Here is a 14202-nt window from a genome sequence, read left to right as displayed (position 1 = left end):
AAGTAAATTGGTAGCAAACTTTTTATAATCTTGGATACTGTGGTTTCTTACCTAAAATAATAGGTAATCAATTCTAATTACAAATGAGTCCTGTCACGGATTAAGTTCAAATCGTTTTTTATTTTCCTTTTTCCTGTCAAAAATCACAATTTTATTATCTGACGTTTTTACAAAAAAAAAACTCATCGCACTTTAACAACAATCAACTCATCCTTTTTTTAAACATGCACAACACACTTTCCAACATACTCCCACCCAAGAAATCTTATTTTCTTGATCAAAGGTAACGACTTGGTCTACGTATAACCCGTCCTCTTCGATCAATAACATCTGTATTTTCCGATGCATAATCTTCTTGACTGTCATCCTTCAAGTCCACCATGTCAATAGGTGGAACAGTAGTTTCCGCTTCAGCATTTTCCTTCAGTTCACCAATAGAACTACGAATCTCTAGTGGGTAGAGCCGCTGAATCGGACGACATATCTTTCCCTTCTCTGTGCGTAGCCGAACCATTCGTTCAACTCCATCTATACCAGGAACCATTTCTTCTACCACCGCAAGGGGAAAATCCAAAGGTCTGGTATTGTCGTCTCCAATTAGAACTATATCGCCAATCATCAAGGAGCGGGAGTCACTCTTATGACGAGGAGCTCGAAGAAAACCTAAATATTCATTTCGAAAACGTTTTCTCAGGTCTCTCCGGAGCATTGCAAGGTATAATGCTCGTCTGGTTAAATCATCTCTTTCACTTCGAACTTCAGGCATACCATCTTCTATAAGATCTCTTAAAAACATAGCTGGGGTCAACGGGGCTACTTCACCACCTTCATCTAAGTAAGTTAAAGGACGATTATTCATAATGCTTTCACATTCACACAAGATTGTGTAAAGTTCTTGGTAATGTAAGGTGGCTTGTCCTAATACACGCCTCATAATATTTTTAAGAAGTCCTACTAAACGCTCCCACCAACCTCCCCACCAAGGGGCACTGGGCACATTGAATTTCCAATCAATTCGTTCACTTGTAGCAAATTTGTTTACCTTTTCCCAGTTAATTAATTCAAGTAGATTAGCTGCGCCAACAAAATTCGTTCCTCTATCGCTATAAATTTTCTTAGGTCTCCCTCTTCGTGCAACAAAACATCTTAATGCTTGTAGAAAACAATCCGTGGATAATGATAGGCATAATTCGAGATGAACAGCTCTGTATACAGCACAGGTAAATAAACATACCCAGGCCTTTTCTCCAGTTTTCAGTAAAAACGGTCCACAGAAGTCGACACCGCTAACTTCGAAACAGGCCGCATCTTTAATCCTGTTCACAGGTAATGGGGGTGTGGGTCGTTCTAAATTCTTAGTACTAAACCTTCGGCAAATGACGCACGAATTTACTACCTTCCGAACGATACGTCGTCCACTTATCACCCAAATCCTTTCTCTTATATTATTCAAGAGCAATTGCACTCCTTGATGTCCCATTCTTTCATGATGCTCACGAATGTATCGATAGACTAATTCGTTGCTTCCAGGCAATACAATCGGGCACAGGAATAATTCATTATCATCTCGATTAACAATACGGGTTCGCAATCTTACCAATCCTTTGGAATCTCTAAATGTTTCTAAGTTATTTCCATCGGTTCTTAAATCCGTTTGTATAAGCTTAAATATGTGTTCCTCTGCCATTCCTATTTCTTCTACAGTGAGATCTGGCTCGAGATGCTCACCTATTCGAAATTTTCTAAAAAATCTACGTATCCAAGCTAGAACTCGAACTGCTTTTTGAAACGAAGAGTAGCGTATTAAGAAATGGTCTTTCCAATTCAATTTTTCAGTGCAAACATGTACATTTTCAATCTTTCTCATTTCAAGACCAATTTCTATTTCATCTAAAGCTTCTGTTTCATACGGCCATTCTTCTAAATTTCGTATCCATGATGGTCCCTCCCACCATTTACATTCTATAAATTTCTTAATACTACATCCACGCGATGGTAAATCTGCCGGGTTATTAGCCCCAGGTACGTGCCTTATAGTTACATGGGGTGCCAAATTTCTGCGAATTTCTGTGACTCGGTTCTTTACAAAAATTGACCACGCTTCATTTCGCTTTATCCATTGTATGACTGTAGTTGAATCGGACCACAGGAATACAGGTTTGTCCTTCCAAGACATTGAATCTAAGACTGATTTTAACAATCTTACACCGATTAAAACGGCCATCAGTTCCAATCTTGGAATTGTTACATTTTTCGGAGCTACCCTAGCTTTGCTGGTAACAAAACGAACATCAATTTTCCTATCATCATCTTCGATTACTACAAGTATAACGCAGGCATAAGCAGCCTTACTGGCATCACAAAAGACATGAACACCTTTAATCGTTTCTACATTACCTAGTAATCGTGGAATTTTAACCTTCTTCAACAAATGAATATCTTTACACCAATCTGCAACTTCTTTTCGATCTTCTTCATTGATTGGGGTATCCCAATCTATTTTATTCTTCCAAATCTTCTGCATAAAAATTCTAGGAACTATTGACACAGGCGATACTATGCCAATAGGATCAAATAGCTTGTGAATCAAACTTAAAATACGACGCTTGGTGTCCCGCTTCTGCAACTTTTCTTCTTCCCACCAATCAATGTTTAATCCTAATTCGTCGGTGTCCGTAGACCAGAGGATTCCTAAAACTGTCACGTCATGTGTATCGCAACCGCTAAATTTCCATTTTCTCAAAATCATCGAAGCAGACTCCATAACATTTTTAGCTTGAATTAAAAATTCATCTAACTCTTCCTTAGAATTCACACTGCAGACTAGATCGTCCATGTAAAACGAATTACTCATCTTTTCAATTACCCAAGGAAATTTGAAATTGCTGTCTTTCAATTTATTCAAATAAGTCTTGATTACTGCACATAACAAAAATGGACTCGGTTTTAGGCCGAATACAACTCTGGTATGTCTTAATGAAATGATCTCTCCTTCCTCGTTCCACCAAAGTATTTTCAAAAAATCGCGATCCTTTTCCTCCACGTTAATTCTAAGAAAAGCCTTTTCAATATCGGCACAACAACCGATTAAATTTTCTCTAAATCTTAAGAGAATTATTGGCAATAATTCAATAAAATTTATGCATTCAGAGAGGGTATCATTCAACGAAGGCAAAAACCCGCTTTTCGCGGATGCATCGAAAACAGGTCTCACTCGGGTTGTGTTACTTTGTTCACGTACGACAGCTCGGTGCGGAAGATAGTGTCCTTTATCGTTATCTTCAGCTTCCTCTAAAATACCAGTCAGTATCCAATCTTTCAAAACTGCATCGTATTCGGTATATAATTCAGGAGTCATCCTACTGGATACACTTCTTAATCTCCTTTCAGCTAGAGCTCGATTGGGCGGAGGACGAACTTCATTTTTCCAAGGTAACGAAACAGTATAGCGTTTATTTTCGTACTTCAAATTCTCATAAAAATTTCTCATGATCTCTTCTTTTTTATCACATTGTATTGCATCATCTTTAATACCAAGAAGTTCCAATTCCCAGAATTTAGTTTCAAGGTCGTGTATTTCTTCTACGTGATTTATCGCAACACACGTTGAGAGGGTTCTAAGTGCAGAGGGTGTTCCTAACACAGTCCAACCAAATAAAGTTTCAAATGCCGTGAGATTTTTATCTAAAACTCGTCGGTTTCCGGTCAGTAGAGAACCGAAATAATCAGCTCCTATCAACATTTCTATTGGACCGCTACTAGCTCTAATTTCTGTTTCTTTTCCTTCAATTTTAACATTAACCTGCGTGGTATAGTTGGTTATTCGATCTGTTCCTAATACTTCCATTTCTAAAATAGTGTCTCTTGATTGAGCTGTAATTCTATAGCAATTCAGTCCTTGTTCTTTTGATGTTACTCCACTGAAGAGGGCAAATGCTACTTTTTCAGTTCCAATAATAGGCAATTGCAATTTTGTCGCGACTCTACTAATTATATATGATCTCTGAGATCCCGAATCTACAAGGGCTTGTACTTTGCGGACTTGTCCCCATCTTCCTCTAATTGGAACTAAAATTGTTGGCAAAATCGTAGCAACTGACATAACTACCGAGTTTGAAGATGTTTCCTTATTTTCGAATTTTTCAGGATTCGGTTGTACTTCACTCTTATTTTCTTCTTGTGGAACTCCTCTTCCAGTCGAATAGAAACGGTTTACAGGACACATAGGTAAAACATGTCTCTTCTGACAAACAGGGCAGTTTTCATTCATTTTACAATCTTTGAGGGTATGTCCTTTTTCGGTACATATAAAGCATGCTCCCTTCTTCAATAAAATAGCCTTCTTATCGTCTATTTTCATCCTAAGCGCCTTCCTGCAGTTTTTTCCTTTATGTCCGGGTATTTCACAAAAAATACAAATATTTTCAAAGGTTCTTTCTTTAGTATGTAGTACTTGAGCTGTACGCGTTCGTGTCGGAAAAGGGTCAAAACATCTAGAAGCTAATTTTACCCTCTGCTCTGTATCAATTTCTTTTTTCAGGAATTGCAGTAAAAATGTTAGTCGATCTTTAGATGATTGCTTCTCAACAGGTAATGCGCGTCGAAATGCTTTGAGCGTTTCCTCAGGAAGAGTAGATTCAACTAATGGGGTAATTATAGGAGCACAATCTTTCATATTAATTTGCAAACTTTCTAGAGAACGTAATGCTGTCTCAACCTTATCATGAATTTGAAGAATATCCTGTCTAGATTTCGACTGTCGTATGCAAAGCTGCAATAAATCTCTCGTATACAATTCGCCTAATAAATCTTGGTTTCCGTAACGTTCTTTTAGGGAATTCAAAGCCTTAGGATAATTTTCAGACGTTGGCGGGAATCCTAAAACTAATTCTTTCGCAGGTCCTGCCAGAGCCTGCACCAGATATTGAAATTTCTCTGCGTCGTCCAAAGAAGCTTTGTCGATCTTTTCAAAGTGAGCCCACCAGCCGAGCCACTCCTCTAATTCTCCATTAAAAACTCGTAAATCTAGCTTAGGTAACTTAATTCTACCTACTTCCGGTCTATTCGATACAGTAACACCAGCGGATGTAATTTCACAACTCGTATTCAATAAAGTGCAGCGGTATATTTCTTCTTGGTAGTGCTGCGCGCCTTCGGCTTCTGATATTAGGACTTCTTCCGAATCATTCGACTCGGCAAGAATATTCATCATTTCTTCATCCATTTTCGCTAATTCTTCACCTTTCATTTTCAACCAATGAATCTTTGTCTCAAACGTCGTCTGATCTCTGGTATCTAGCGCCAATTCAATTTCCTTAATAGTCTTTGTAATCATTGCTCGCATTGGAGCGCGCTTCCTGCTAAGGGATGCTTGGTTCATCTTTCCTTCGTTTTCTTGAGATTGCAAGATCTATAGACACGGTCGCCAAATATGTGGTTTCTTACCTAAAATAATAGGTAATCAATTCTAATTACAAATGAGTCCTGTCACGGATTAAGTTCAAATCGTTTTTTATTTTCCTTTTTCCTGTCAAAAATCACAATTTTATTATCTGACGTTTTTACAAAAAAAAAACTCATCGCACTTTAACAACAATCAACTCATCCTTTTTTTAAACATGCACAACACACTTTCCAACAGATACCATAAAAGTTTCAAAAAAAATTTGTTTTGAAAATATATCCAGTATTCCAGACACCCTGCATGAATTTTGTGTTTTTTTGAAAACATCACCGATTTGCACAAAAAATTGGATTTAGACTCTACTTATCCTTTATTTCAAGATTGAATCTGGGCCGGGGGTTTGTTTTCTTTCACTTCACAATTAAATTGAAAGCCCCAAGCGTGCCAGAAGTACTAAATATCTAGACAGCAGAGGTACAACGCGCAAATGTTACAGTTTTTCGGTACCATGGGCCGAAAATTTTTATTACTTACGATGATAAAATTCAAAATTTTAGAATTGGACTTTTCCTAAAAATTTTAAAATTCGCATTGCTGCTAAAGTCATAAATTCGCAATTAAATTTCTTGAAAACCGATGAAATAAGGCGAACGTATCCAAATATTCTTAATTATGACGCCAGCTCCCACTCAGCGTGTAAAACCGACTTTTTATCAAATAAAACGTAGGTATTCCTCCGATTTACCACCGCGTATCAAGAAAAACATCCGTGATAAAAGATTTTTGGTTCTCTGAAACAGCTGTTTCTGAAATATCCATGTCAGAGTGGAAAAAATGGTTTGTGCGAATAAAGTCATTAGCAAATTGAATATTTTTATCTTTTCATGTCACTTCCAGAAATTTTTTTCTGTACTACGGGCGTATACTTCGTTTTTGTATTAATTGGGGCACACGACAGGGGCGCGAAGCTGCGTTTAAAATGTAGCATGCGCTCCACCGTCGTTTCTGTATTGAACGAAATAGTCGATATAAATTCACCCGTTTCGTTTCAAAACAACTCGGCGCAAATTAGTAGGGGTGGTTTCTGTTGTGCAGAGAAATGGTTTAGTTTCCATAAAAACGTTACAGCCGGTGAACCCTAAAAGGTTAGTTATATTTTTTTTTCAATAGCAGTCTCTTCGTATATGTTCATTTTACATTTAAAAAAATGTCGATAAGAAGTTGGCATATGGTTGTCTCACGTTATGCAGATTTATCTTTTAATTAGCATCCACATGTGCGATATCTGGTTTACATGATCTTTTTGCTATTATGTTTGTTTAAATTTTTGGTTAGTTGCGATGCTTTTAATGCGAAGTACAGTCTTATAATTACGGTTTTGCTTCTGTCCACCTGTGGCGATGCATAACATAACATGTTAAAACGGGGAGGGTGATTGTTTTTTTATTGAATGTTGGTAAGTATATAATATACTTAGATTTAATGATTTATGCATGTTGTACCACGTATACATTACATCTTAAATCAAAACAAAATTTTTTTTTCATAATTAATCGAATTCATCCCTTTTCAGCAAAATCTAAAATACCTTTATCTAAACTAAACGCATTCAGTTACAGACGGTTTTGTTCCGATTTTGGAAACATATCTTATAGAGCACATTTAAATTAAAATTAAGGGAGATCTAAGTAAGGATTATTTTATTGTTAACTATTAATTTTTATCCGGAAAAGCTACCCTTAAAATAGTATTAAAAGTTTTTTTTTGGAGGAAAATAAAAGACATTCTGAAAGGATGCGTTCGAGATAAGAGAGTCAGCTCAATATATTTTTTATTTATTTGGCCAAATACGTCAAACATACTTTTATATGTGACATTACGATTTGTCCGATCGCATTAACTTACGGTTGAACAGGAAATCGATGCGCTGTGGTTTTTCAAAGACATTTGAAAGGAGCAATTTGATGTACGGCAACATAAAATATGAATATGGTTGATACACAAAAAAATGGAGACATCCATGATTCAATATTTAGAAAACTTATGAAATCTAGCATGCCGTGTGCCATATCACACAGAAAAGACCTACATTATCCTGTTCAATGTTTGTTTTGAAGATGTACGCGCCATACGATACCCGTGTAACACAAGAGACACTGCTCACCCTGACAGCACACGGCATGCTATACTTCATAAGTTTAAAAATATTTCGGATTGGTATAGGTGTCAAGTTAAAACCCTGATTACTTTTACGTAAACAGAGTTAAATACCTATATTACTGTGTATACAAGAAGCAAAAAATTTCATTTTTGAGTGCCACAGTGATCCTTATATCTACATCAAAACAACCTAGTTTGAGTATGTTGAACAGGCTGATATGCCTTCGATTGAAGCATGGACCATCCAGACCACTCTACCGTCATGCAACAGCATGAATTGACCGATCATGTGGCGCGTATGAAAAGGTTAATTGCCAAGAATTAAAATGTTGTGATGTGATTTAGTGGTTTAATTTTTATGGATCTGGTAGGTATGTAGCTTCAGCAGCACGACAAATTCCAAAAATCGACATTTGGTATTAAAATAAGGCGATGGTGTCATTACATTCACAGTTTACGTGAATTTTTACATGTGCGGTCGGGAATTTACCATATTTCGTGACAAAAGAATAAAATAATAATGTCTAGGTACATATGTTAGGTACAAAGAACGAAAACGCTGTTGCGATCAAAAACGCCAACAACGTGTTATGGTTTTTTTCACGTTCATAACACGTGTGACAAAAATATGTGTCCAGAACTCCTGACTATTGTGCTATACTACTGGGCGTTATAGATGTCCAGAAAAGCTATAACGTATTCTACAAACTTTTAGTTCAAATTGTACGTAGTGATTTCTAAGGTGAAACAAATGCATACCTAAACCAGACATCTCCAGCATAAGGCCAAATTTTTGAGCCCACCCCCTCCTTTTAGGTACAATAAGTTCCAAGATACGACCATCCAACAATTAGACATTTAGGTTTGGCTCTTTAGGGTAAATGGTAAAACATCGACTAAAATTGTAATTATAGTGGATAACTATGGGTGATGAAATAGTAGCGCAAATATTTGGCATGAATTTAAGATCAAAACGAATTTGTAGTCCCAATAGTGTCTTAGTCATTAAAAAAAAACGGAAAATATGTATTTAATATTGATACCAGTTGATGAGTTTACCTATCCATCTGCCAAGAACACTGCCTCATAGGTATTCCTACGTTCTCTTCGTCTGTAAACAAACGGACCTCTTCGGGATACATCAACAACACCTGGATACATTCGCTGTTTTACAGCGGTACCGTCATACGGTAATACTGCAGCTAAACTTTCGATGTTGGACCTCTGTATTCCAGTTCGATAATCGCAGATTTGTATTTTGCTCCCAGAATTTGGACAGTATCATTGTGTTCGCTCCCCTATTGTAATTTCTACTTTGTCGTGCCAAATTAAGTAAAGAGGCCGTTTAAAATACTGTCAACGCTGTTCTATGCAAGTATAGCTAAAATGATTTCTTTTAAATAGAATCAATCTATTGTTATATGGATTTTTATCATAAATTGCTATACAAAATACCCCAAAACGATCGCCTCCTGTTTTTATACAATGCAGAAATTTCAAATAACTTACATTTATCGATGAGTCGCGGTTATCTACAAATTACAGTCGATTTTCTTCTTTTAAAAGGAAGCAGCAATTCAGAAAATTGGATAGTGGAACGCCTTGTGCAGTACAACTGAACCTTTTGTACCGTCTATTAAATTTTACTACTCTTTGAAGGCGAATGACATATAGCGTCTCGGAAAGAACCCATCATGCCTGACGCTGTAGCCAAAATCTGTACCTAAGGACGCCACTTCCTTAATCACCTAGGCTAGCAGCGCTGGACTTGAAATAGGTGCAGCAACTACCCTAATGTTACATTGATTATCGTAAAGCGGCGTGGTCTGAAGGACCTATAGTGGGAACACTACTACAACTCACATTCCTGTCGTCAAGAATTTAAATCATCTATCCTGCACCACCAAAGTCTTCAAACCACTACTATATCGCCTACGGTGTTAGGATCTTCACCATTTCTGGCCGCCCACTACACGAAACCCTTAAATATTGCGACCCAAGTTCACCCTGTATCATATTTCCAAAGCTGGAGAGTAGCTTTCGGGCTCGCCTCCTGGTACTACAAAACAAGAAAGATTTTGTCAAACCACTAATGCTCTTTATAGTTTATCCTCCTAAACTTCACCACTGGGTTTGCTGACTAACGAAAATTTTAAAAATCGAAACGAAGAAAATAAGTTCGCGGGCTCCCACTACATGCCCCGCCTAAGTGGCCACTTCTTTATCTTACCTAATCCACCTTTTCAACAAAACAAATAGTACCCCATCTTTTAAAACACAATTAGCAATCTTAAAAATAGTCAAATCGTAACCCAACTGTTCTCAGGTTTTCTTTATTTAAAATTAGCGTGCAATGCAAAAATGAAGATCCGTTCTAGGCGGGTTCAAATTATTAACACATGTTGACAATATGAAGGTCGTTATTCTTTAAAAGTTTCTTTTTTTACTATTCAAATTACCAAAGTTTTATTCTTTTTTACCCTTAAAGGCACGGTAATGAGTTGAACATACAAATATAAAAATGTGATTACATTATTATATGATATTAACGACACCAACATTCATGGGCTTCTCTACTAGCGTATTTCCAAAGAAGGTCGGCAATTTTTAGGAGATGCTTATGTGAGAATTGAAGCTTGCAGTGACGCGCTGCTATACGCGTCGCTTATGTGAGACTCGGCCTTTAACACGCATGAAGTAGGATTGGAATTCGTTATGGGTTTAAAGTTGTGGTTTTTGCATATTTAGTACTTTATTACGTCGGGACAAAAAAAATGGCACTGGATTTTTTAATTTACAAACACTTTGGTAGTTTGAAGATTTCCCTTTAAAAAACTATGGCGTTCCTTATTACAACTGACTGATAATTTTTATTGAAACATTTATTTCTAATTCTAAGCACTAAAACTGTATCTAGGTAATAGAGATTTTTCGTGCGCCATTAAACAGCGACAAAGTCACGTTTCGTTTAGTTATCAAACCGCGCAAAACAAAACACACATTATAGGTACACTCCGCTTTCGTATCAATCGTATATAACGATTTTAAATGGTTCCCAAAAACCCACCAGTATTTCTTAAGATAATAAATCAAGTTTACTCATATAAGTATTTATTTTTATTTTAAAAATTTTAGTTTGATTTCTTTTTGTTTAGATTGCCTCTTACGAAGCAAATGGATGGTGGCAATTCGGGGTGGCGGCCGCCTTCAGTTATATTTGTTCCACTACTTCTATGTGGCGGGTTCATTTTCTACATAGACGTCTTCCATTTAAAAACGTTTAGTGTAAATGCATCGTTTAAATTGTCGGCGCCCCGTTTTATTGGATATTCAAAGACGAACGATTTACGTGGATTTCTTGTTAAGACTGAAGCTTGTAGAATACCTGATATGGATCCATTCGATTCGTCTGTAAAACGGTACATCAGTAAACCCAAGCAATTTGTATGTAATAAGAATAAACCGCCTTTAATGGAAGCGAACCTTACGTACGTATACATGTTAAACGATTCATTATCGTCTTACCTAGTCAAAGACCTTAGTGCTTTAAAATGTTGTTATTCGCCTTTCTACCGCGTGGAACCAAGTTCAACACAAGGTGATACTAAAATTTCTTATAACAAATGTGTTCAATTTAACCAAAGTGCAAAAGTCGAAGATGACTTTATACGCGTTGCGTGTACGTATGAGAAAAAAGAAATTTATAAAGATTTCTTTTCGTTTGTACCAATAAAACCTCGAATAACCAAGTTTTCTACGGAACCAAAGAAACTGAACGTGCTGATAATTGGATTGGATGCCGTTTCAAGACTGAATTTTCACAGACAAATGCCAAACACAGTGAAAACGCTGAAAAATATGGGCGCAGTTGAACTGCTAGGATATAATAAAGTTGGAGATAACACATTTCCTAATTTGGTACCGGTACTAACAGGCTTGCACGAGTCCGAGCTTAAAAAAGACTGTTGGCCCAAGAAAACTGACAAATTCGATAAGTGCAATTTTATTTGGAAAAATTACAGCGCGTCTGGCTACGCGACCGCTTTTGGAGAAGATGCCACGTGGATGGGAATTTTTAATTACGTGAAACGGGGTTTCAAACAACAACCGACTGATTATTTCTGGGGGCCTTTTGATTACGCTTCCGAAAAACAAATCGGCAACGCTCATGATATGAATGTAAATCAGTGTATCGGATCTAGGGCAGTATACAAGGTACTTCTAGATTACATAATGAAGTTTGTGAACACCATGACTCAAAGACAGATACCCTATTTTGGATTCTTTTGGGGTGCGAGCTTATCGCACGATTATTTAAACAAACCGCATCTGGGCGATGACTCCTACACTGATTTTTTTAATCAGCTGGAGCAATCGGACTTCTTAAAGAATACCGTTTTGATATTCATGAGCGACCATGGTATACGATGGGGTGATATTCGTTCGACTTACCAAGGAAGAATGGAGGAGAGGCTACCGTTTCTCTTTATAGTTCTACCCAAAGACTACCGTGACAATTTTCCGCAAACGGTTGCAAACATGAATAGAAATGTTAACCGATTGACTACCCCATTTGATTTACATGAAACCTTGAAGGACTTATTGAACCCCTATTCTTTGCAAAATGTGTTCATAAACGAGCGAATTGGCAAACGAAGTGGAAAGGAGAGAAGTTACAGTTTATTTGAGCCGATCCCAACAAACAGGACGTGTGAGAAGGCTGGTATTTCTTCTCACTGGTGTACCTGTCAAGCCAGTGCCTCTATCAGTAAGAATGATAGTGTTGTTATTGATGCCACTAAATTTGTTGTTAATTATCTAAATAATCAACTGAAGGGCTACGCAGAATGCGCGAATCTAACGTTAGCAGAGATTTACGATGCGCGCATCCATGCCGTTAAAGACAATCTAAAGGGCAATACATATAGCGAGGATTATACCGTGGTGTTCAGAACGGTGCCGGGTGATGGCAAATTTGAGGCTACCATTCGGAGATATGTAAGCAAAAAGGGTAAAAAAACACATTTTGATGTTATGGGAACTGTTAGCAGAATAAATTTATACGGATCTCAGAGTCTTTGTATGACCGATTTTCATTTGAAACTGTATTGTTATTGCATCACTTAGGGCCGATTCTACAATGCACTAAGCTATACCTAGAATAAACGTCCATGGTTGCGTTAGTTACCATTGCATCAACCAATAGGATACCTACACGTCGCTATGGCATTTATTCCAAGAATATCTTATTCTGGTGTACTTGTAGAACCGGACATTCCTCTATTAATTACCTAAGCGTACCTGTTTTGTTGTACAAGAAATTATAAGCAATGTCTGTTGCACATAAATTCGTGTATTGCTTGTGATTTTCCGAACGTGTGATATAAAATGTTCAGTGATATACCATAAGTACCTATATTAAAAGAAAGCCTATTGTTAATATAATTTTATTTACGAGAATATTAAGAATTCTATTTTTTAAGGGAAGCGTACCTGTATTATGTATCCTCAAAGTTTAAATAAAATAGAAGTGGATTATTTTGACTTTGATTGGATGAAGTTAAATCTACATACCTAGATGCACCTCCAGTTAAAGTGAATATTTCTCGGAATATTTAGGATGCTTTATTTCAATTAGAGAAGCAACTCAGTGATTTGTAAACTTTTTACAGGGTACGAAAATATCCGTGATGCTCAAGTTGAACGACACTGTATACACTATATTGCCAAATAAGGCGACTAATCGAACCCACTAAATTGGACGATTTTTGCAATTAATTCTGCATGAAACAAGGAATTGATTTTTTATCTTTATATCCACCATCTTCAAATCAATAAATACTGTCTGATGGATGTAAAAAATCGTCTGCTTTTTTATGATGCAAATGTTATAAGTTACAATCTAAACAATACAAACAATTCAATGTAAGTTTTGAATCGTAACTGAACGATTTCCCTATAATTTAATATACAATTTGAAAAAATAAATTATCCCAAAGTCTTGCGTGCATATAAATACGCATAAAGGATTGTTCAGAAAAATGCAAAAAATTCAATTTAATATACATAGAATTCAAGACGTACCTTATCTCAAACAGCAGGTGTGTGACATCACAGGAAGCTGCATATAAACGACTCGGATTTCCAGAATTTATGGAAAAGTACGATTTTCCAAATTTTTCACACTTTTATGATTGGATTCTTCCGTTTCTTCGAATTTTTCAATTCTTAAGATTTCTTAGATTTCCAAAATTCCATAACTTCTTTCGATTTTTCAGATTTTTGTGATTCGTCAGGTCAAATTCTTCCTCTTCTTGTAATTCTATCAACTTTCCAGATACCTACTTCAAATTCACTTCCTTCGAATTCGTTTACTTCCTCTGTTTGGAATCTTCAATTTCACGGTCAGGCTCATTGACCTTTTAAAGATTTTCAAAATCTTCAAAATTCATGATTCCTAAATTTCTTCAAATTTTTCAAGTATATCACACTCTTCGTATTGCTATGTGCAATGGCATACGGTCACTAAACCACCCACACAAACATATGTCCAGTTACTACAGTTAGCTCAATTTAAACTCAGATAGATACCTACTAACAAAATCTTAAGAAATAATTATAATTTTTTGGCGATAGCC

General features: G+C 36.5%; 2 protein-coding genes across 3 annotated transcripts; one reads left to right on the top strand and one right to left on the bottom strand.

The window, feature by feature from the left end:
- Window positions 1-277: 277 nt before the first annotated feature.
- LOC116175636 lies at window positions 278-5380 on the bottom strand. The gene has a single exon (XM_031493862.1). It carries the CDS (start codon window positions 5378-5380, stop codon window positions 278-280), a length of 5103 nt encoding a protein of 1700 aa, XP_031349722.1.
- A 1077-nt stretch (window positions 5381-6457) lies between these two features.
- On the top strand, window positions 6458-13102 carry LOC116176732. 2 transcript variants are annotated; one of them, XM_031495490.1, is made up of 2 exons: window positions 6458-6549; window positions 10720-13102. In XM_031495490.1, the coding sequence occupies exon 2, from the start codon at window positions 10739-10741 to the stop codon at window positions 12689-12691; it is 1953 nt and encodes a 650-aa protein (XP_031351350.1). In that variant the 5' UTR covers window positions 6458-6549; window positions 10720-10738; the 3' UTR covers window positions 12692-13102. The 2 variants fall into 2 exon arrangements, with proteins under 2 accessions (XP_031351350.1, XP_031351349.1); XM_031495489.1 differs by lacking the exon at window positions 6458-6549 and adding an exon at window positions 10580-10671.
- Window positions 13103-14202: the final 1100 nt, after the last annotated feature.

This window comes from Photinus pyralis, unplaced genomic scaffold, assembly GCF_008802855.1.
Source record: "Photinus pyralis isolate 1611_PpyrPB1 unplaced genomic scaffold, Ppyr1.3 Ppyr1.4_LG7, whole genome shotgun sequence".
Lineage (NCBI taxonomy): Eukaryota > Metazoa > Arthropoda > Insecta > Coleoptera > Lampyridae > Photinus > Photinus pyralis.
The sequence above is the reverse complement of the archived record's forward strand: the minus strand, read 5'-3'. Positions and strand labels throughout refer to the sequence as shown.